Source organism: Mustelus asterias, chromosome 1 (genome assembly GCF_964213995.1).
Source record: "Mustelus asterias chromosome 1, sMusAst1.hap1.1, whole genome shotgun sequence".
NCBI lineage: Eukaryota > Metazoa > Chordata > Chondrichthyes > Carcharhiniformes > Triakidae > Mustelus > Mustelus asterias.
The window spans coordinates 196,534,862-196,559,115 of record NC_135801.1 but is presented as its reverse complement, the minus strand read 5'-3'; the positions used below and the strand labels follow the sequence as shown (position 1 = coordinate 196,559,115).

Below are 24,254 nucleotides of genomic sequence, written 5' to 3'. Positions count from 1 at the left end.
TGGGTGAGGGGGTGGGTGAGGGGGTGTGTGAGCAGGGTGGGTGAGCAGGGTGGGTGAGGGGGGGTGGGTGAGCAGGGTGGGTGAGGGGGGGTGGGTGAGCAGGGTGGGTGAGGGGGGCTGGGTGAGCAGGGTGGGTGAGGGGGGCTGGGTGAGCAGGGTGGGTGAGGGGGGATGAGGGGGTGGTGAGGGGGGGTGGGTGAGCAGGGTGGGTGAGGGGGGATGAGGGGGTGGTGAGGGGGGGTGGGTGAGCGGGGTGGGTGAGCGGGGTGGGTGAGGGGGGGGATGAGGGGGTGGTGAGGGGGTGGTGGGTGAGCAGGGTGGGTGAGGGGGGTTGGTGAGGGGGGGGTGGTGAGGGGGTGGTGGGTGAGCAGGGTGGGTGAGGGGATGCATGGTGACAGCAGGATTGCTATGGCTCTGTCTGTATCACACTCGTGATGTGGAGATGCCGGCGTTGGACTGGGGTAAACACAGTAAGAAGTTTAACAACACCAGGTTAAAGTCCAACAGGTTTATTTGGTGAAGAAAGCTCCGAAAGCTTGTGTGGCTTTTGCTACCAAATAAACCTGTTGGACTTTAACCTGGTGTTGTTAGACTCCTTACTGTGTATCACACTCACCATGGCTAATCTGTTTGGGACTGAGGTGAGGAGGAATTTCTTTACTCGGAGGGTGGTGACTGTGTGGAGTTCTCGATGCTGAGGGACACGGGGACTCAGCCATTGAGAATGTTGAAGATACAGATTGTCAGATTTGTGTCAATGATATCCAGAATTTGGGGCTTGTGTGGGAAGCTGGTGTTGAAGGAGAAGGTGGGGAATGATCTACTGGAGTGGGTTCAAAGGGCTGAATGGTCTCCTCCTGCTTCGAGTTCCGATGTTGCTCTGATAATATCAATGCGGTGGTTTGTGGTGTGTCTGGGGGGAAGGGAGTTAAGTACGTCCCGTCGCTGACTGGTCTTCTGTGTCCCTCTCCCTCCCTTTACCAGCAGCGCTAACAGCCTCCGGGGACCACCACGACTAGGCCCTAACCCCCAGAGATTCCTCCCTGAACCCGTCTCCATCTATATCCCCCTTGCCTTGGCCTCGGACCCTCCTAATAACACCCCCCCACCTCCCTCAAAGGTTAGCTCAATCCCTCCTTACTCCGAAGGGTATCTAGAACAAAGAGGCAAAACTGAACATTAAAAGCCAGGCCACTCAGGATGTATTCCTTCACTCAAAGGTTTATGGAAATCTGGAACTCTCACCCTTGAGGGGCTGAATGGTCTCCTCATGTTCCTCTGGAACAGGCTCGAGGGGCTGAATGGCCACCTCCTCTTCCTCTGGAACAGGCTCGAGGGGCTGAATGGCCACCTCCTCTTCCTCTGGAACAAGCTCGAGGGGCTGAATGGCCACCTCCTCTTCCTCTGGAACAAGCTCGAGGGGCTGAATGGCCTCCTCCCGTTTCTGCGTGACAGTTTTGAGGGGCTCAATGGTCTCCTCCTGCTCCTCTGGGACAAGCTCAAGGGGCTGAATGGCCTCTCCTGTTCCTCTGGAACAGGCTGGAGGGGAGCTGAATGGCCTCTTCCATGCATCAGCGTCTCTGTTCACCCTTCTGGCCCTGGGCAGGGCCTCTGCGCGTTTCTCCATGTGGGAATGTGTGACAGGCGGGTTAGGGGGAGATTGATTAGGGATGGATTTAAAATGATCAGTTAACATAGAACATAGAACATTACAGCGCAGTCCAGGCCCTTCGGCCCTCGATGTTGCGCCGACCAGTGAAACCAAACTAAAGCCCATCTAACCTACACTATTCCAATATCATCCATATGTTTATCCAATAACCACTTGAATGCTCTTAATGTTGACGAGTCCACTACTGCTGCAGGCAGGGCATTCCACGCCCTTACTACTCTCCGAGTAAAGAACCTACCTCTAACATCTGTCCTATATCTCTCACCCCTCAATTTAAAGCTATGTCCCCTCGTGCTAGCCATCACCATCCGAGGAAAAAGGCTCTCACTATCCACCCTATCTAATCCTCTGATCATCTTGTATGCCTCTGTTAAGTCACCTCTTAACCTTCTTCTCTCGAATGAAAACAACCTCAAGTCCCTCAGCCTTTCCTCATACGATTTTCCCACCATACTAGGCAACATCCTGGTAAATCTTCTCTGCACCCTTTCCAACACTTCCACATCTTTCCTATAATGCGGCGACCAGAACTGTACGCAATACTGCAAATGCGGCCGCACCAGAGTTTTGTACAGTTGCAGCATGACCTCCTGGCTCCGAAACTCAATCCCTCTACCAATAAAAGCTAACACTCCGTACGCCTTCTTAACAACCCTATCAACCTGGGTGCCAACTTTCTGGGATCTATGCACATGGACACCCAGATCCCTCTGTTCACCCACACTACCAAGTATCTTACCATTAGCCCAGTACTCTGTATTCCTGTTACTCCTTCCAAAGTGAATCACCTCACACTTTTCCGCATTAAACTCCATTTGCCACCTCTCAGCCCAGCTCTGCAGCTTATCTATGTCCCTCTGTAACCTGCCACTTCCCTCTGCACTGTCTACAACTCCACCGACTTCAGTGTCATCCGCAAATTTACTAATCCATCCAGGTCATTTATAAAAATGACAAACAGCAATGGCCCCAAAACAGATCCTTGCGGTACACCACTAGTAACTGAACTCCAGGATGAATATTTCCCATCAACCACCACCCTCTGTTTTCTTCCAGCTAGCCAATTCCTGATCCAAACCGCTAAATCATCCTCAATCCCATGTGTCCGTATTTTCTGCAATAGCTCACCGTGGGGAACCTTATCAAACGCTTTACTGAAATCCATATACACCACATCAACCGCTTTACCCTCATCCACCTCTTTGGTCACCTTCTCAAAGAACTCAAAAAGGTTTGTGAGGCACGACCTACCCTTCACAAAACCGTGCTGACTATCACATAATCAACTTATTCCTTTCTAGGTGATTATAAGTCCTATCTCTTATAATCCTTTCCAATACTTTGCCCACAACAGAAGTAAGGCTCACCGGTCTATAATTACCAGGGTTGTCCCTACTCCCCTTCTTGAACAAGGGGACAACATTTGCTATCCTCCAGTCTTCTGGCACTGTACCTGTAGACAATGACGACCCAAAGATCAAAGCCAAAGGCTCTGCAATCTCCTCTCTAGCCTCCCAGAGAATCCTAGGATAAATCCCATCCGGCCCAGGGGACTTATCCTTTCCAGAATTGCTAACACCTCCTCCCTATGAACCTCAATCCCGTCCAGTCCAACAGCCTGCATCTCAGTACTCCCCTCGACAACACTGTCCCTCTCCAGTGTGAATACCGACGAAAAATATTCATTTAGCGCCTCTCCTATCTTTTCAGACTCCACACACAACTTCCCACTACTGTCCTTGACTGGCCCTAATCTTACCCTAGTCATTCTTTTACTCCTGACATACCTATAGAAAGCTTTAGGGTTTGCCTTGATCCTACCTGCCAAAGACTTCTCATGTCCCCTCCTGGCTCTTCTTAACTCTTTCTTTAGGTCCTTCCTGGCTAACTTGTAACTCTCAAGTGCCCTAACTGAGCCTTCATGTCTCATCTTAACATAAGTCTCCTTCCTCCTCTTCACAAGAGATTCAACCTCCTTAGTAAACCACAGTTCCCTCACACGTCTGCTTCCTCCCTGCCTGACAGGTACATATTTTTCAAGGACGCGTAGTAGCTGTTCCTTGAACAAGTTCCACATTACAATTGTGCCCATCCCCTGCAGTTTCCTTCCCCAACCTATGCCACCTAAATCTCGCCTAATCGCATCATAATTTCCTTTCCCCCAGCTATAATGCCTGGTGTTGATTATGAGGAGAGACTGAGCAGATTGGGTTTGTATTCGTTGCAATTTAGAAGGCTGAAGGGGGATCTTATAGAGACCTATAAGATAATGAAGGGGCTGGATAGGGAAGAGGTGGAGAGATTCTTTCCACTTAGAAAGGAAACTAGAACTAGAGGGCACAGCCTCAAAATAAAGGGGGGTCGGTTTAGGACAGAGTTGAGGAGGAACTTCTTCTCTCAGAGGGTGGTGAATCTCTGGAATTCTCTTTCCACTGAAGTGGTGGAGGCTACCTCGTTGAATATGTTTAAATCACGGATAGATGGATTCCTGATCGGTAAGGGAATTAGGGGTTATAGGGATCAGGCGGGTAAGTGGAACTGATCCACTTCAGATCAGCCATGATCTTATTGAATGGCGGGGCAGGCTCGAGGGGCTAGATGGCCTACTCCTGCTCCTATTTCTTATGTTCTTATAATTCTTGCCCTTTGGTATATACCTATCCCTTTCCATTGCCAAGGTAAACGTAATCGAATTGTGGTCACTGTCACCAAAGTGCTCACCTACCTCCAAATCTAACACCTGGCCTGGTTCATTACCCAGTACCAAATCCAATGTGGCCTCACCTCTTATTGGCCTATCTACATACTGTGTCAGGAAACCCTCCTGCACACATTGGACAAAAACTGACCCATCTAAAGTACTCGAACTATAACTTTTCCAGTCAATATTTGTAAAGTTAAAGTCCCCCATAACAACTACCCTGTTACTTTCGCTCCTATCCAGAATCATCTTTGCAATCCTTTCCTCTACATCTCTGGAACTTTTCGGAGGTCTATAAAAAACTCCCAACAGGGTGCCCTCTCCTTTCCTGTTTCTAACCTCAGCCCATACAACCTCAGTAGACGAGTCCTCATCAAACGTCCTTTCTGCCACCGTAATACTGTCCTTGACTAACAATGCCACACCTCCCCCTCTTTTACCACCTTCCCTGCATTTACTGAAACATCTAAACCCTGGAACCTGCAACAACCAGGTTAAAGTTAAGTTTATTTATTAGTCACAAGTAACACTGCAATGAAGTTACTGTGAAATCACTGTGAACAGAGAGAGCCTGAATGGAGCAGTTTCCTTTGAGTCAAAGTGGGTCAGGGACTGTCACAGAGTGACTGAGGCTGATAGTGTCTCTGTGGGAGGGTGAGATGGGACAGTGTGAGCTTTAAGCTGGTTTCGGATGGGTTAGAGGCTGGGTTAGAGGTGTTTAAAGTGTGTCAGCACTGCAGGCTGCTGTGTGAGGGAGGGAAGGCCACACTTAACCACAAGCCCCGAGAGAGCCACACCATTCACTGTGAACCCGGCTACTGGCACAGACCCTGAGAGAGTCACATCATTCACTGTGAGCCTGGCACAGACCCTGAGAGAGTCACACCATTCACTGTGAACCCGGCTACTGGCACAGACCCTGAGAGAGTCACACCATTCACTGTGAACCCGGCTACTGGCACAGACCCTGAGAGAGTCACACCATTCACTGTGAGCCTGGCACAGACCCTGAGAGAGTCACACCATTCACCATGAGCCCGGCTCCTGGCACAGGCCGCTGTGATTAGATCGACCAGTCCCCGAGTTTCAAGGCTTTCTCCTCACTCACATTTCCTTCCCCTGAAATTTCTCCAAGGTATCAGCTTGTGTTGGGCTGGGAGAGAGCCGGGTTCACCGGCTTTTACACACACTACATCGCTCTCTCTGTGAGTGGGTCAGTGTCAGTCTCTCTCTCTGTGAGTGGGTCAGTGTCACTCTCTCTCTCTCTGTGAGTGGGTCAGTGTCACTCTCTCTCTCTCTGTGAGTGGGTCAGTGTCACTCTCTCTCTCTCTCTCTCTCTGTGAGTGGGTCAGTGTCAGTCTCTCTCTCTCTCTCTGTGAGTGGGTCAGTGTCAGTCTCTCTCTCTCTCTGTGAGTGGGTCAGTGTCAGGCTCTCTCTCTCTCTCTCTGTGAGTGGGTCAGTGTCAGTCTCTCTCTCTCTCTCTCTGTGAGTGGGTCAGTGTCAGTCTCTCTCTCTCTCTGTGAGTGGATCAGTGTCAGTCTCTCTCTCTCTCTCTGTGAGTGGGTCAGTGTCAGTCTCTCTCTCTCTCTCTCTGTGTGAGTGGGTCAGTGTCAGTCTCTCTCTCTCTCTGTGAGTGGGTCAGTGTCAGTCTCTCTCTCTGTGAGTGGGTCAGAGTAACTCTCTCTCTCTCTGTGAGTGGGTCAGTGTCAGTCTCTCTCTCTCTCTCTCTGTGAGTGGGTCAGTGTCAGTCTCTCTCTCTCTCTCTGTGAGTGGGTCAGTGTCAGTCTCTCTCTCTCTCTCTGTGAGTGGATCAGTGTCAGTCTCTCTCTCTCTCTCTGTGAGTGGGTCAGTGTCAGTCTCTCTCTCTCTCTCTCTGTGTGAGTGGGTCAGTGTCAGTCTCTCTCTCTCTCTGTGAGTGGGTCAGTGTCAGTCTCTCTCTCTGTGAGTGGGTCAGAGTAACTCTCACTCTCTCTGTGAGTGGGTCAGTGTCAGTCTCTCTCTCTCTCTCTGTGAGTGGGTCAGTGTCAGTCTCTCTCTCTCTCTCTGTGAGTGGGTCAGTGTCAGTCTCTCTCTCTCTCTCTCTCTCTGTGAGTGGGTCAGTGTCAGTCTCTCTCTCTGTGAGTGGGTCAGTGTCAGTCTCTCTCTCTCTCTCTCTCTCTGTGAGTGGGTCAGTGTCAGTCTCTCGCTCTCTGAGAGTGGGTCAGTGTCAGTCTCTCTCTCTCTCTGTGAGTGGGTCAGTCTCTCTCTCTCTCTCTCTGTGAGTGGGTCAGTGTCAGTCTCTCTCTCTCTCTCTGTGAGTGGGTCAGAGTAACTCTCTCTCTCTCTGTGAGTGGGTCAGTGTCAGTCTCTCTCGCTCTCTCTGTGAGTGGGTCAGTGTCAGTCTCTCTCGCTCTCTCTGTGAGTGGGTCAGTGTCAGTCTCTCTCTCTCTGTGAGTGGGTCAGTGTCAGTCTCTCTCTCTCTGTGAGTGGGTCAGTGTCAGTCTCTCTCTCTCTGTGAGTGGGTCAGTGTCAGTCTCTCTCTCTGTGAGTGGGTCAGTGTCAGTCTCTCTCTCTCTGTGAGTGGGTCAGTGTCAGTCTCTCTCTCTCTGTGAGTGGGTCAGTGTCAGTCTCTCTCTCTCTCTCTGTGAGTGGGTCAGTGTCAGTCTCTCTCTCTCTTTCTGTGAGTGGGTCAGTGTCAGTCTCTCTCTCTCTGTGAGTGGGTCAGTGTCAGTCTCTCTCTCTCTCTGTGAGTGGGTCAGTGTCAGTCTCTCTCTCTCTCTGTGAGTCGGTCAGTGTCAGTCTCTCTCTCTCTCTCTCTCTCTGTGAGTGGGTCAGTGTCAGTCTCTCTCTCTCTCTCTCTGTGAGTGGGTCAGTGTCAGTCTCTCTCTCTCTGTGAGTGGGTCAGTGTCAGTCTCTCTCTCTCTCTCTGTGTGTGAGTGGGTCAGTGTCAGTCTCTCTCTCTCTCTCTCTGTGAGTGGGTCAGTGTCAGTCTCTCTCTCTGTGAGTGGGTCAGTGTCAGTCTCTCTCTCTCTGTGAGTGGGTCAGTGTCAGGCTCTCTCTCTCTCTCTCTGTGAGTGGGTCAGTGTCAGTCTCTCTCTCTCTCTCTCTCTCTGTGAGTGGGTCAGTGTCAGTCTCTCTCTCTCTCTCTGTGAGTGGGTCAGTGTCAGTCTCTCTCTCCCTCACAGTCAGGGTGAGGGTCTATGTGTCTCTCACAGTCAGGGTGAGGGTCTTAGTGTCTCTCAGGGTGAGGGTCCCTGTGTCTCTCAGTCAAACTGTCTCCCTCTCTCTTTTGCTGAGCTCCGCATTATCGCTCTGTCTCTGTGATTGCCGCTCTCTCTCTCTCTCTCTCTCTTTCTTCCCTTTCTCTCCTCTCCTCACTGAGTTTATCTCACACTCGGTCTATCTCACTGTCTCTCAGCCTCTCCTTGTCTCTCACACATTCTCTCTATCCTTCTCTCCTGATCTGTTGCTGTTTCTTTCTCCATGTCCTCCATCCCATCACTGTTTCCTCTCCGTCTCTCCCTCTCCTCTGCTGCATCTCTCATTGCTGTTGTATTTCCTGTTCTCTCTCTCTCTCTCCTCTCTCCTGCATGCTTCTTGTCACGTTCCACTGCCCTTTCACTGCAGCCCGGTAGACAGCAAGCCAGGACACAAGATCCTGTGGAGCCAGGTTTACAACAAACCGCAGCAAGTATGTGTGTATTGGCAGCAGATCGAGGGCGACGTACCCGAGAGTAACTGGATCCTTAGAGGGACAGGTAGTATTGAGGAAGCAGGGGGGCTGCAGAAGGACTTGGACAGGTTAGGAGAGTGGGCAAAGAAGTGGCAGATGGAATACAATGTGGAAAAGTGTGAGGTTATGCACTTTGGAAGGAGGAATGGAGGCATAGACTATTTTCTAAATGGGAAAATGCTTAGGAAATCAGAAACACAAAGGAACTTGGGAGTCATTGTTCAAAATTCTCTTAAGGTTAACGTGCAGGTTCAGTCGGCAGTTAGGTAGGCAAATGCAATGTTAGCATTCATGTTGAGAGGGCTAGAATACAAGAGCAGGGATGTACTTCTGAGGCTGTATAAGGCTCTGGTCAGACCCCATTTGGGCCCCACATCTAAGGAAGGATGTGCTGGCCTTGGAGAGGGTCCAGAGGAGGTTCATAAGAATGATCCCTGGAATGAAGAGCTTGTCGTATGAGGAACGGTTGAGGACTCTGGTTCTGTACTCGTTGGAGTTTAGAAGGATGAGGAGGGATCTTATTGAAACTTACAGGATACTGCGAGGCCTGGATAGAGTGGACATGGAGAGGATGTTTCCACTAGTAGGAAAAACTAGAACCAGAGGGCACAAACTCAGGCTAAAGGGACAATCCTTTAAAACAGAGATGAGGAGGAATTTCTTCAGCCAGAGAGTGGTGAATCTGTGGAACTCTTTGCCGCAGAAGGCTGCGGAGGCCGGGTCATTGAGTGTCTTTAAGGCAGAGATAGATAGGTTCTTGATTAATAAGGGGGTCAGGGAAAGGCAGGAGAATGGGGATGAGAAAAAAATCAGCCATGATTGAATGGGGGAGCAGACTCGATGGGCCGAATGGCCCTATATCTTACGGTCTCTTACCCTCACTCTGAGAGTATCTGGATTCTCACTCTCTGTGTGTGGGTGGGTGGGCACGACACTGCAGGAGATGGTTTAGCCTCCCTGCCCCTGCCCCTGCCCCCGCCCCTGTGTCCCTGTCCCTGCCCCTGCCCCTGCCCCTGCCCCTGCCCCCGCCCCTGTCCCTGTGTCCCTGTGTCCTTGCCCCTGTCCCTGCCCCTGTCCCTGTGTCCCTGCCCCTGTTGCTGCCCCTGTCCCTGCCCCTGTCCCTGTCCCTGTGTCCCTGCCCCTGTCCCTGTGTCCCTGCCCCTGTTGCTGCCCCTGTCCCTGTCCCTGTCCCTGCCCCTGTCCCTGTGTCCCTGCCCCTGTCCCTGTGTCCCTGTGTCCCTGCCCCTGTGTCCCTGCCCCTGTCCTTGTGTCCCTGCCCCGCCCCTGTGTCCCTGTCCCTGTCCCTGTGTCCCTGCCCCTGTTGCTGCCCCTGTCCCTGTGTCCCTGCCCCTGTCCCTGTGTCCCTGTGTCCCTGCCCCTGTGTCCCTGCCCCTGTCCTTGTGTCCCTGTGTCCCTGTCCCTGTCCCTGTGTCCCTGCCCCTGTTGCTGCCCCTGTCCCTGTGTCCCTGCCCCTGTGTCCCTGTGTCCCTGCCCCTGTGTCCCTGCCCCTGTCCTTGTGTCCCTGTGTCCCTGCCCCTGTCCCTGTGTCCCTGCCCCTGTGTCCCTGCCCCTGTCCCTGTGTCCCTGTGTCCCTGCCCCTGTGTCCCTGCCCCTGTCCCTGTGTCCCTGTGTCCCTGCCCCTGTCCCTGCCCCTGTCCCTGTGTCCCTGCCCCTGTTGCTGCCCCTATCCCTGTCCCTGTGTCCCTGCCCCCGCCCCTGTGTCCCTGCCCCTGCCCCCGCCCCTGCCCCTGTGTCCCTGCCCCTGCCCCTGTGTCCCTGCCCCTGCCCCTGTGTCCCTGCCCCTGTCCCTGTGTCCCTGTGTCCCTGCCCCTGTCCCTGTGTCCCTGCCCCTGTGCCCCTGTCCCTGCCCCTGTCCCTATGCTGTGTCCGTGGCAGTTTGATGCTCTGTGCGGATGTTGGGTTGGGCTCGGCTGGGATGTGCTCCTGGGTCAGTTTGCTGTGGTTATGGTGTGGGTGCTGAATGACGCTCTGTGTTGTAGCGTTGCACATATTGCTGCCTGGCTGTGTTGGCAGAGCTGAGGCTGAGTGAGCGCTGACACTGCACAATGCCCAGGGCTGCTCTGAGCAATGGGGACGAGCTGCTTACCTCAGATGACACAGTGTTTGTGCAGCTCAAATATCCCAGACAGTCGGAGAGCTTCAACCCTCACTCCCGCCCAGCTCTGCTGCTTTGCTATTGCAGGAAGCCGGCCAAAGTCCATGACAGGCCCTGGCTGCTTTGTGTGGCTGTGTCTTTAACCCTGGGATTGGCACCCAAAGCCTCGAGGATTCTTTTCATAACCAGTCAGCTCTGTGACATTGAGACAGGCGAAGGTTCCTAAATCCAGCCGTTCTCCGCACATTCGGACCATTCCCCAGTACCTTGCCTCGCTCCAGCTGCTGGATACAAGCAGAGTGATGGCAGGCAGAACGGCCCTACGCAACACCTGACCCACCCCCACCCCCACCCCCACCCCACACCCCCACCCCCACCCCCCCACCCCCCCCCACCCCCCCACCCCACCCCCCCACCCCCACCCCACCCCCCCACCCCCACCCCCACCCCCCACCCCCACCCCACCCCCCCACCCCCACCCCACCCCCCCACCCCCACCCCCACCCCCCCACCCCCACCCCACCCCCCCACCCCCACCCCACCCCCCCACCCCCACCCCACCCCCCCACCCCCACCCCCACCCCCCCACCCCCACCCCACCCCCCCACCCCCACCCCACCCCCCCACCCCCACCCCCACCCCCACCCCACCCCCACATCCCCTACCCCATCCCGTACCCCTCTTTCACCTTGAATCATAGAATCCTACATTGCAGAAGGCCATTCGGCCCATCGAGTCTGCACCGAATACAATCCCACCCAGGCCCTATCTTAGAACCCCCCATTTTTACCCCGCTAATCCCTCTAACCTACACATCCCGGGACACTAAGGAGCAATTTATCATGGCCAATCAACCTAACCCGCACATCTTTGGACCGTGGGAGCACCCGGAGGAAACCCACGCAGACACAGGGAGAACGTGCCGACTCCGCACATACAGTGACCTGAGGCCGGGAATTGAACCTGGGTCCCTGGCGCTGTGAGACAGCAGTGATAACCACTGTGCCACCGAGCCTCAAGCCCCTCTCCCCCCTCCCCAATTCCTCTCCCATCCCCCACACCCTATCCCCTTCCACTTCAACCCAGGACACTGAGCTAAAGTTAAAAGTAAAGTTTATTTATTAGTGTCACAAGTAAGGCTGACATTAACACTGCAATGAAGTTACTGTGAAAATCCCCTAGTCGCCACACTCCGGCACCTGTTCGGGTACACTGAGGGAGAATTTAGCACGGCCAATGCACCTAACCAGCACATCTTTAGGACTGTGGGAGGAAACCGGAGCACCCGGAGGAAACCCACGCAGACACGGGGAGAACATGCAGATTCTGCACAGACAGTGACCCAAACCAGGAATTGAACCTGGGTCCCTGGCGCTGTGAGGCAGCAGTGCTAACCACTGTGTCACCGTGCTGCCCCGGGTCCCTGGCGCTGTGAGGCAGCAGTGCTAACCACTGTGTCACCGTGCTGCCCCGGGTCCCTGGCGCTGTGAGGCAGCAGTGCTAACCCACTGTGTCACCGTGCTGCCCCGGGTCCCTGGCACTGTGAGGCAGCAGTGCTAACCACTGTGTCACCGTGCTGCCCCGGGTCCCTGGCACTGTGAGGCAGCAGTGCTAACCACTGTGTCACCGTGCTGCCCCGGGTCCCTGGCGCTGTGAGGCAGCAGTGCTAACCACTGTGCCACCGTGCTGCCCCGGGTCCCTGGCACTGTGAGGCAGCAGTGCTAACCACTGTGTCACCGTGCTGCCCCGGGTCCCTGGCGCTGTGAGGCAGCAGTGATAACCACTGTGCCACCGTGCCGCCCCGGGTCCCTGGCGCTGTGAGGCAGCAGTGCTAACCACTGTGTCACCGTGCTGCCCCGGGTCCCTGGCGCTGTGAGGCAGCAGTGATAACCACTGTGCCACCGTGCTGCCCCGGGTCCCTGGCGCTGTGAGGCAGCAGTGCTAACCACTGTGTCACCGTGCTGCCCCGGGTCCCTGGCACTGTGAGGGAGCAGTGCTAACCACTGTGTCACCGTGCTGCCCCGGGTCCCTGGCACTGTGAGGGAGCAGTGCTAACCACTGTGTCACCGTGCTGCCCCGGGTCCCTGGCGCTGTGAGGGAGCAGTGCTAACCACTGTGTCACCGTGCTGCCCCGGGTCCCTGGCGCTGTGAGGCAGCAGTGCGAACCACTGTGTCACCGTGCTGCCCCGGGTCCCTGGCGCTGTGAGGCAGCAGTGCGAACCACTGTGCCACCGTGCTGCCCCGGGTCCCTGGCGCTGTGAGGCAGCAGTGCGAACCACTGTGCCACCGTGCTGCCCCGGGTCCCTGGCTCTGTGAGGCAGCAGTGCGAACCACTGTGCCACCGTGCTGCCCCGGGTCCCTGGCGCTGTGAGGCAGCAGTGCGAACCACTGTGCCACCGTGCTGCCCCGGGTCCCTGGCTCTGTGAGGCAGCAGTGCGAACCACTGTGTCACCGTGCTGCCCCGGGTCCCTGGCGCTGTGAGGGAGCAGTGCTAACCACTGTGTCACCGTGCCGCTAACTACATAAGTAGATACTTGCCCGGTCTGGTGAAATCGATTGGGTTGTTGGAGTCACTGAGCTCACGGCGACAGATGAACTGAGGGGCCTCTGAGCAGGAAGGCGGATCTTGCACCGTCCCAGGTCACAGGAGGTTTGGTGGAGTCTTTGCTGGAGTTTGTCTTGAAAATGGCTGTTTTATCCCCTCCTCCCTTCTTTCAGCCCTTCTGGAATGTTCTCTGGCTTTGAGCCAATGGGGTGACAAGGGGGGGGGGTCATGGACACCCAATGAGGTCAGGCCAAAGCATCCGAGTTGTACATATCTCCTTTCAGGATCTGGTTAGTACAGGCAATGTCTGTACCTTTAAGACTTGATTACCTGTAAAAGATTCGCATTCCAACCATTATTTTGTAGGTTGAGTTTGTGTCTTTATATGCCCTGTTTGTGAACAGAACTCCCACTCACCTGATGAAGGAGCAGCGCTCCGAAAGCTAGTGGATTTTGCTACCAAATAAACCCGTTGGACTTTAACCTGGCGTTGTGAGACTCCTTACTGTGTTTACCCCAGTCCAACGCCGGCATCTCCACATCATGACCTGTGGTAACCTCACAGAAGCAGTTTTCGCTGTATTAATTTAAAGTGTCCTAGTTTATGTTGGGCCAAATTGCTCAGGCGTTGTCCATTTGACCAAAAGGGTAATTAGGCCTAGCCAGTGACACCCATGTCCCATCAACAAATTTTAAATAAATTACAGACTGTAATCACTCACTGTGCAAAAAATATTTTTCCTCTTGCTACCATCACTTGTTTCGTCAATTATGTTAAATCTGTTGATCCTTCCACCAGTGGGAACATTTGCTCCCTATCTACTCTAACCAGACCCCTCACGATTTTGAACACCTCTATCAAATCTCCTCTCAACTTTCTTGTCTCCCAAGAAAAATCTCCGATCTGTCTCCATAATTGAAGTTCCTCGTGCCTCGTGCCATTATTCTGAATTTTTTCTGCACTCTCTCCAATGCCTTCACATCCAGCACGGTGGCACAGTGGTTAGCACTGCTGCCTCTCAGCGTCAGGGACCCGGGTTCAATTCCCGGCCTTGGGTCACTGTCTGTGAGGAGTCTGCACGTTCTCCCCGTGTCTGTGTGGGTTTCCTCCGAGTTTCCTCCCACCGTCCGAAAGACATGCTGGTTAGGGTGCATTGGCCATGCTAAATTCTCCCTCAGTGTACCCGGACAGGCGCCGGAGTGTGGTGACTTAGAGATTTTCACAGTAACTTCATTGCAGTGTTAATGTAAACCTACTTGTGACTAATAAATAAATAAAAATGGAGCAGCCAGAACTAGACACAATACTCAAACTACTGTTCTGTACAACTTTAACATAATTTCAGTTCTGAGGAAGAGTGATATTGGATTTGGAACACTCTGTTTCTCTCTCCACAGATGCTGCCAGACCTGCTGAGTATTTCCAGCATTTTCTGTTTTTATTTAACACACTCCCTTGCTTTTGTAATCGATACCCTTGTTAATAAAACCCAGGATTGCTCCCTCAGCCTGCCCTGCCACCTTCAATAATTAATTAAAACATGTACACCCAGGTCCCTCTGCTCCTTACCTCCCTTTAGAATTATTCCCTATATTTTACATTTTCTCCCTGTGTTCACCTCACTCTGTATTAAATTCCATCTAGTAAGAAGTTTAACAACACCAGGTTAAAGTCCAACAGGTTTATTTGGTAGCAAAAGCCACACAAGCTTTCGGAGCCTTAAGCTCCTTCTTCAGGTGAGTGGGAATTCTGTTCACAAACAGGGCATATAAAGACACAAACTCAATTTACATGAATAATGGTTGGAATGCGAATACTTACAGCTAATCAAGTCTTTAAGGTACAAACAATGTGAGTGGAGAGAGGATTAAGACAGGTTAAAGAAATGTGTATTGTCTCCAGACAGGACAGTTAGTGAGACTCTGCAGGTCCAGGCAGGTTGTGGGGGTTACAGATAGTGTGACATGAACCCAAGATCCCGGTTGAGGCCGTCCTCATGTGTGCGGAACTTGGCTATCATTTTCTGCTCAGCGACTCTGCGCTGTCGTGTGTCGTGAAGGCCGCCTTGGAGAACGCTTACCCTTCACGACACACGACAGCGCAGAGTCACTGAGCAGAAACTGATAGCCAAGTTCCGCACACAGGTGGTGGTTTTTTTGGGGGTTGGGGGGAGGTTTGTGCGGGTGAGGTTTGTGAGAGGAGGAGGGGGGAGGTTTTTGGGGCAGGTTTATGGGGGTGGTGGGGGAGAGGTTTGTGGGGTGAGGGAGAGGTTTATGGGGGTATTGGGTGGGAGGTTTCTGGGGTGAGGGGGAGCTTTCTGGGGTAAGGGGGAGGTTTGTGGGGTGTTGGGGAGGAGGTTTGTGGGAGATGGGGCGAGGTTTTTGGGGCAGGTTTCTGGGGGTTGGGGGGAGGTTTCTGGGGGAAGGGGGAGGTTTGTGGGGTGAGGCGCAGGCTTGTGGGGTGAGGGGGAGGTTTGTGGGGTGAGGGGGAGGTTTGTGGGGTGAGGGGCAGGTTTGTGGGGTGAGGGGGAGGTTTGTGGGGTGAGGGGCAGGTTTGTGGGGTGAGGGGGAGGTTTGTGGGGTGAGGGGGAGGTTTGTGGGGTGTTGGGGAGGAGGTTTGTGGGAGATGGGGCGAGGTTTTTGGGGCAGGTTTCTGGGGGTTGGGGGGAGGTTTCTGGGGGAAGGGGGAGGTTTGTGGGGTGAGGCGCAGGCTTGTGGGGTGAGGGGGAGGTTTGTGGGGTGAGGGGGAGGTTTGTGGGGTGAGGGGCAGGTTTGTGGGGTGAGGGGGAGGTTTGTGGGGTGAGGGGCAGGTTTGTGGGGTGAGGGGGAGGTTTGTGGGGTGAGGGGGAGGTTTGTGGGGTGTTGGGGAGGAGGTTTGTGGGAGATGGGGCGAGGTTTTTGGGGCAGGTTTCTGGGGGTTGGGGGGAGGTTTCTGGGGGATGGGGGAGGTTTGTGGGGTGAGGGGGAGGTTTGTGGGCTGTGAGGGGGAGGTTTGTGGGGTGAGGGGCAGGTTTGTGGGGTGAGGGGCAGGTTTGTGGGGGTATTGGGTGGGAGGTTTGTGGGGTGAGGGGGAGGTTTGTGGGGTGAGGGGCAGGTTTGTGGGGTGAGGGGCAGGTTTGTGGGGTGAGGGGGAGGTTTATGGGGTGAGGGGCAGGTTTGTGGGGTGAGGGGGAGGTTTGTGGGGTGAGGGGGAGGTTTGTGGGGTGAGGGGGAGGTTTGTGGGGTGAGGGGGAGGTTTGTGGGGTGAGGGGCAGGTTTCTGAGGGGGAGCCGGGCACATGGTTTCCTCTGAGTCAGACTCCCGGTGACGCTGGATTCTGACCTCTCTTCCCACAGGCGCTTAAGGAGACGAAGAGCGAGCATCAAGCGAGCCAGGAGTTCTGCTCCAAGGTAACTGGGAAGGTGCAGAATGCTCGGTCATTCTCACACTTCCCCACAGACCCCCTTCCCCAAAACCCCCAGCACTGAAACAATTCTCTCACTGAATGTGGAATGTTTCATTGGCTCAGGCCGGGACGCTGAGACAGTGCTTTAAATCTACCGACTGATACTATCGAGGCAGCTGCTGTGACAGGGACTTACAGTGACTCTGTCCCTGTCCTGGGAGTGTTTGATGGGGACAGTGTAGAGGGAGCTTTACGCTGTATCTAACCCCGTGCTGTACCTGTCCTGGGAGTGTTTGATGGGGGGACAGTGTAGAGGGAGATTTACTCTGTATCTAACCCCGTGCTGTACCTGTCCTGGGAGTGTTTGATGGGGATAGTGTAGAGGGAGCTTTACTCTGTATCTAACCCCGTGCTGTACCTGTCCTGGGAATGTTTGATGGGGACAGTGTGGAGGGAGCTTTACTCTAATCTAACCCCGTGCTTTACCTGTCCTGGGAGTGTTTGATGGGGACAGTGTAGAGGGAGCTTTACTCTGTATCTAACCCCGTGCTGTACCTGTCCTGGGAGTGTTTGATGGGGACAGTGTAGAGGGAGCTTTACTCTAATCTAACCCCGTGCTTTACCTGTCCTGGGAGTGTTTGATGGGGACAGTGTAGAGGGAGCTTTACTCTCTATCTAACCCCATGCTGTACCTGTCCTGGGAGTGTTTGATGGGGACAGTGTAGAGGGAGCTTTACTCTGTATCTAACCCCGTGCTGTACCTGTCCTGGGAGTGTTTGATGGGGACAGTGCAGAGGGAGCTTTACTCTCTATCTAACCCCATGCTGTACCTGTCCTGGGAGTGTTTGATGGGGACAGTGTAGAGGGAGCTTTACTCTGTATCTAACCCCGTGCTGTACCTGTTCTGGGAGTGTTTGATGTGGACAGTGTAGAGGGAGCTTTACTCTCTATCTAACCCCGTGCTGTACCTGTCCTGGGAGTGTTTGATGGGGGACAGTGTAGAGGGGGCTTTACTCTGTATCTAACCCCGTGCTGTACCTGTCCTGGGAGTGTTTGATGGGAACAGTGTAGAGGGAGCTTTACTCTGTATCTAACCCTGTGCTGTACCTGTCCTGGGAGTGTTTGATGGGGACAGTGTAGAGGGAGCTTTACTCTGTATCTAACCCCGTGCTGTATCTGTTCTGGATTTGAGATGTTAACTGTTTTCCCTCTCTAGGTGCTCTGGGACCTGTTGTGTTTATTCAGTATTTTCTGCTGTGATATCCAGCATAAAGATCCTTTCGCATTGCTCTCCAGGTGGAAGTTAGAAAAACTTGGGAGACTTCCTGGGAATTTCCTTGCTGATGGTCCTAGAATGGGAATGTTCCAATCCCTAACCTGAACATTCCTCCCAGGATCCCGACATTCCCACTGGAATACAGAAGCTTCTAAAGCCCACGTGCTTCCATCACTGGCACTCGTTCACAGGCCCTGGGCGAACACGTGGCCCACACCGGTACTGTGGTGACTCCAGCTGCTCGTGACCATTTTAATGATGGGTGGAACACTGTGTGGAAGCCCATTCCAGCAGCAATAGTCAGGGTGACGGGGTCTCTGAGGCTCCTGCTCAGACCAGCCCGTCCTCCAGCCAAAGTCAAGGTTGAACCTGCTCTGAATCCTCACACTGTGTGTCTGCCAAGACTCCTGGTCAACTTCCCATGAACCCACGGCCTTCCCTGTTCTCTGGATATAGGCCTGACCACGAAATTCCTCCAAAATATTTCTCACATTTCCCTCACTCTGGGACAGTGGGTCACACTCTGGGACAGTGGGTCACGCTCTGGGACAGTGGGCCACTCTCTGGGACAGTGGGTCATGCTCTGGGACAGTGGGGCACACTCTGGGACAGTGGGTCACACTCTGGGACAGGGGGCCACTCTCTGGGACAGTGGGTCACACTCTGGGACAGTGGGTCACTCTCTGGGACAGTGGGTCACACTCTGGGACAGGGGGTCACGCTCTGGGACAGGGGGCCACTCTCTGGGACAGTGGGTCACACTCTGGGACAGTGGGTCACTCTCTGGGACAGTGGGTCACACTCTGGGACAGTGGGCCACGCTTTGGGACAGTGGGCCACGCTCTAGGACAATGGGCCACGCTCTGGGACAGGGGGTCACACTCTGGGACAGTGGGTCACACTCTGGGACAGTGGGTCACGCTCTGGGACAGTGGGTCACGCTCTGGGACAGTGGGTCACGCTCTGGGACAGTGGGTCACGCTCTGGGACAGTGGGTCACGCTCTGGGACAGTGGGTCACGCTCTGGGACAGTGGGTCACGCTCTGGGACAGTGGGTCAAACTCTGGGACAGGGGGTCACGCTCTGGGACAGTGGGTCACACTCTGGGACAGGGGGTCACGCTCTGGGACAGGGGGCCACGCTCTGGGACAGTGGGTCACTCTCTGGGACAGGGTGCCACACTCTGGGACAGGGGGCCACTCTATGGGACAGTGGGTCACACTCGGACAGTGGGTCACATTCTGGGACAGGGGGCCACGCTCTGGGACAGGGGGCCACGCTCTGGGACAGGGGGCCACGCTCTGGGACAGCGGGTCACACTCTGGGACAGTGGGTCACACTCTGGGACAGTGGGTCACACTCTGGGACAGGGGGCCACGCTCTGGGACAGGGGGTCACACTCTGGGACAGTGGGTCACGCTCTGGGACAGTGGGTCACGCTCTGGGACAGTGGGCCATGCTCTGGGACAGTGGGTCACGCTCTGGGACAGGGGGTCACGCTCTGGGACAGGGTGTCACGCTCTGGGACAGGGGGTCACGCTCTGGGACAGTGGGTCCCACTTTGCTGATCTTTGACCCAGAATGTGTCCAAGGTTGGGTTGCAGGGTATTGGTGAGCTTTCTGAATTAGCAGCAACGTTGCCGATTGTGAGTGCGGTCCTGGCATTACTGAGCTTCCATACAGAATGGAGCTGCTCTCTCTGCTGCTTTAATCTGTCAGTGGACAGGGGACTGGTTCCTGTCTGTACCCTGCCGGCTGGGAGGGAGGAAGTTGGTTGGACGCTGGTTTAGTGATGGGCTGTAGCTTTGTGACTCTTGATGGTATAACTCGTACTGGATGCTAGCGGCACACACCTTCCCCTCCCCATTGAGCCCACAGGCTGATCAGGCCTCGCCACCTGCATGGATTCTGAACACAGGAGCCCATTGACCCAGACGCTCACCATTGTGGCGTGCCCATGCCACTGGGGCCAAAGGTCAGGGGGAAGGGGGTCAGGGACACAGTATCCCGAGCCCCTTTCCATTTTCCCCCGGTCCCTAAGGAGACGAAGGTGGGAGTAGGGTCAGCCAATCAGCAACCAGTTCACAAGCTGGTCAGGGCTTCCTCCAGCCCTCTGTGTTGTGTGTGTGGGGGGTTCTACACGGGGGGGGGGGGGGCAACCCCAGGGTAATGCCCCTGCATCCCCGAATCCTCCAGCCAGAACACCCCCCCCATGACCCCCCAACCCTTAGTGCAACCTCTGGGGGAAAAATCAAACCAACTTTAACCCAGCAGGTTTCTGTTGGACTGGGTAAGGAAGCAGTTTTCCTTCTCTGAAGAGTTTGTGTGTTTGAGTTGGGTGTAGATGACACTCTTGGCGCTGACTGTGCTGTCCTTCGGCGCAAAGTCCATGAGTTATCTGCTTGCTTCACACTTTGCCTTTTTTTTATTCGTCTGTGGGCCATGGGCATCGCTGGCTGGCCAGCATTTATTGCCCATCCCTAGTTACCCGAGGGCAGTTGAGAGTCAACCCCATTGCTGTGGCTCTGGAGCCACATATAGGCCAGACCGGGTAAGGACGGCAGATTTCCTTCCCTCAAGGACATTAGTGAACCAGATGGGTTTTTCCGACAATCGACAATGATTTCATGGTCATCAGTAGATTCTTAATTCCAGATTTTTAAAAATTGAATTCAAATTCTACCATGGCGGGATTTGAACCCGGGTCCCCAGAACATTAGCTGAGTTTCTGGATTAATAGTCTAGCGATAATACCACTAGTCCATCGCCTCCCCTGTTAATATTTGAACGGGTGACCTCTGTGCTGTTGTTCCAAAACCAAAACCACGATTGGTTAGATACTCAGACCTGTAGGACTGTCAGTGAGAGGGTGTGAGACAGCTCCAATTCCCCCTCATTCTCCTTCCCTCCGCCACCCCATGCCAATCATTCAGGTTCCATCACCAATCTTTCTTCCTTTCAGGATGGTGTCTGACCGGCGGCAGTCAAGGTACCGGGTGCACTCAGTGGCCTGTGCGGGTACCGAGGCCCACTTCTCCCTCTGCCAGTTCGAGCTGGTGAAAGGAAACAGCACAAGCCAGTGCCACGGAGGGATGCCAGCTGCCGTCAGCTGTGTCCCTGGCCCCATGTTCAGCAAGGGTCGCAAGCGGACAAAGCAGGCAGAGGTGAGAGAGAGGCAGCGGGAGAGGGGGTGGGATGGAAGGGGGAGGAGGTCATGGTGGATGGAGAGTGCAGTGTAAAGGGGAATGGGAGATCGGACCCTCCAGTCTATCCAGCGAGCTTACAGGTTCAATTGACATTTTAAGAAGTCTCACAACACCTGGTTAAAGTCCAACAGGTTTATTTGTAATCACGAGCTTTCGGAGCGCTGCTCCTTCATCAGGTGATCCTTCTGGAGCAGCGCTCCGAAAGTTCGTGATTCCAAATAAACCTGTTGGACTTTAACCTGGTGTTATGCGACTTCTTCCTGTGCGCCCCCCAAGTCCAACGCTGGCACCTCCACATCATCGATTGACATTGTTCAACTTCCTGTATCGGGATTGGCCTCACTGACTCCCTTCCATCCCTCAACCCTCATCTGTACCTGCTACTCATAGACACACTTCTCACACAGGTTCCTGCCAGGGTAACTCTGACACTCCCTCAGTCTCTCCCGCTCTCAGTCTACCCTCCCTCAGCCTCACTCTATGGCAGTCGACCCCTTCCTTAATCCCTCCCCTGCAGTCTCTCCCTCCCTCAGTCTCTCCCTCCCTCAGCCTGTCCCCCCTCAGTCTGTCCCCCCTCAGTCTGTCCCCCCTCAGTCTGTCCCCCCTCAGTCTGTCCCCCCCTCAGTCTGTCCCCCCTCAGTCTGTCCCCCCCTCAGTCTGTCCCCCCCTCAGTCTGTCCCCCCCTCAGTCTGTCCCCCCCTCAGTCTGTCCCCCCTCAGTCTGTCCCCCCCTCAGTCTGAACCCCCTCAGTCAGTCCCCCCAAAGTCTGTCCCCCCTCAGTCTGTCCCCCCTCAGTCTGTCCCCCCCTCAGTCTGTCCCCCCTCAGTCTGTCCCCCCCTCAGTCTGTCCCCCCTCAGTCTGTCCCCCCTCAGTCTGTCCCCCCTCAGTCTGTCCCCCCAAAGTCTGTCCCCCCTCAGTCTGTCCCCTCTCAGTCTGTCCCCCCCTCAGTCTGTCCCCTCTCAGTCTGTCCCCCCCTCAGTCTGTCCCTGCCTCAGTCTGTTCCTCCCTCAGTCTGTCCCCCCCTCAGTCTGTCCCCCCCTCAGTCTGTCCCTGCCTCAGTCTGTCCCTCCCTCAGTCTGTCCCTCCCTCAGTCTGTGCCCCCCTCAGTCTGTCCCTCCCTCAGTCTGTCCCTCCCTCAGTCTGTCCCTCCCTCAGTCTGTCCCTCCCTCAGTCTCACTCTTCTTCAGTCTCCCAGATGGTCATTGCCTGGCATGTGTGTGGGGTGAATGTTATTTGCCACTTGTCAGCCCAAGCCTGGATATTGTCCAGATCTTGTTGTATTTGAACACGGACTGCTTCAGTATTTGAGGAGTCGCGAGTGGTGCTGAACATTGTGCAATCATCGGCAAACATCCCCACTTCGACCTTCTGATGGAGGGAAGGTCACTGATGAAGCAGCTCAGGTCAGCACGGTGGCACAGTGGTTAGCACTGCTCCCTCACAGCGCCAGGGGCCTGAGTTCAATTCCAGCCTTGGGTCACTGTCTGTGCGGAGTCTGCACGTTCTCCCCGTGTCTGCGTGGGTTTCCTCCGGGTGCTCTGGTTTCCTCCCACAGTCTGAAAGATGTGCGGGTTAGGTGCGTTGACCTGAACAGGCTCCGGAGTGTGGCAACTAGGGGAATTTCACAGTAACTCCATTGCAGTGTTAATGTAAGCCTACTTGTGACACGAATAAATAAACTTTAAACTTGAGCTGAGGATTGTTGGGCCGAGGACACTAACCCTGAGGGACTCCTGCAGAGATGTCGTGGAGCTGGGATGACTGACCCTCCACAATCACAACCATCTTCCTATGGACCAGGTATGACTCCAACCAGCGGAGAGTTTGCCCCCGATACCCATTGATTCCAGTTTCGCTCGGGCTCCTTGATGCCACACTCGGCTGAATACGGCCTTGATGTCAAGGGCTGTCACTCTCACCTCACCTCTGGAATTCAGCTCTTTTGTCCATGTTTGAATCAAGGCTGTAATGAGGTCAGGAGCTGAGTGACCCTGGCAAAACCCAAACTGGGATGAGGCAGGGACAGGGTGTGGAGGGGGTATGGAGGTGGATGGGATGGTTTTAGTGACAAGCCTCTCCTCATTTCCTCATCTACCTCAGTCTCCGCTCCCTCGCTCACCCCCTCCAATTGGCCAGGAAGACAGTCCAGCACACATTCTCAGGGTACAACAGGAGGTTCAGTTATCGCTGGTATAGTGAGCCTTGCTCGCCCACTCTTCGTGCCAACCTAGCCCTCCTCACACCTTGTGCCTCTGTGGCGGCAGCTCCGATCTCACTGATGTTCCTTTCTCTTCCCCATACCCACCCTTGGTACAGCTATCTGTGCGGCTGAAGGCGGGCGCGAGGATTGGAGAGGGCCGAGTGGAAATTCTTAAAGGCGATGAGTGGGGCACCATCTGTGATGACCGTTGGAATGCCCAGTCTGCCAGCGTGGTCTGTCGTGAGCTTGGGTTTGGCAGCGCCAAGGAGGCCCTGACTGGGGCACGCATGGGAAAAGGTGAGCACCAGGTGGAGGTGGCAAGGGGCAGAAGAACAAAAGGGCAGAAGGGGCAATGGGGAAGAGGGAGCGATTGGGGTGAGGGGGCGATGGGTGGGGGGGGGGCGATGGGTGAGGGGGCGATGGGTGAGGGGGCAATGGGTGAGGGGGCAATGAGTGAGGGGGCAATGGGAGAGTGGGGGCAATGGGTGAATGGGCAATGAGAGAGAGATGGGGCAATGGGAGAGAAGGGCAAGGAGAGATGGGGCAATGGGGAGAGAGGGGGCAATGGGAGAGAGAGGAAATGAGGGAAGGGGGTTATGGGAGAGCGGGGGCAATGGGGAGTGAGGGGGCAATGGGTAGAGGGGGCAATGGGAGAGGAGGGTAATGGGAGGGGGGCAATGGGGGAGAGGGGGCAATGGGAGAGGGGGGGCAATGGGAGGAGAGAGGAGGTAATGAGGGAAATGGGGCCAATGGAGAGATGGGGCCGTTGGAGAGATGGGGCAGTTGGAGAGATGGGGCAGTTGGAGAGATGGGGCAGTTGGAGAGATGGGGCAGTTGGAGAGATGGGGCTTCGGGAGAGATGGGGCTTCAGGAGAGATGGGGCTTCGGGAGAGATGGGGCTTCGGGAGAGATGGGGCTCTGGGAGAGATGGGGCTCTGGGAGAGATGGGGCTCTGGGAGAGATGGGGCTCTGGGAGAGATGGGGCTGTTGGAGAGATGGGGCTGTTGGAGAGGTGGGGCTCTGGGAGAGATGGGGCTCTGGGAGAGTTGAGGCTATTGGAGAGATGGCGCTCTGAGAGAGATGGGGCTATGGGAGAGATGGGGCTGTTGGAGAGAACAAAACTAAAGAACAAAGAACAGTACAGCACAGGAAACAGGCCCTTCGGCCCTCCAAGCCTGTGCCGCTCGTTGGTCCAACTAGACCATTCGTTTGTATCCCTCCATTCCCAGACTGCTCATGTGACTATCCAGGTAAGTCTTAAACGATGCCACGTGTCTACCTCCACCACCCTACTTGGCAGCGCATTCCAGGCCCCCGCCACTCTCTGTAAAAAACGTCCTTCTGATATCTGAGTTATGCCTCGCCCCTCTCACCTTGAGCCCATGACCCCTCGTGATCGTCACCTCTGACCTGGGAAAAAGCTTCCCACTGTGCACCCTAT

At 54.9% G+C, this 24,254-nt stretch overlaps 1 protein-coding gene across 3 annotated transcripts in view; it reads left to right on the top strand.

Annotated features, from left to right (window-relative positions):
• Positions 1–24,254, top strand: part of LOC144501245 (lysyl oxidase homolog 3B-like) — a 151,257-nt gene that overhangs the window by 48,683 nt on the left and 78,320 nt on the right. For all 3 annotated transcript variants that reach the window (XM_078224742.1, XM_078224733.1, XM_078224752.1), the window contains exons 5-6: positions 20,370–20,571; positions 22,930–23,110. In XM_078224742.1, coding sequence (XP_078080868.1) covers positions 20,370–20,571; positions 22,930–23,110 — 383 coding nt within the window. The remainder of the gene's footprint in view (positions 1–20,369; positions 20,572–22,929; positions 23,111–24,254) is intronic.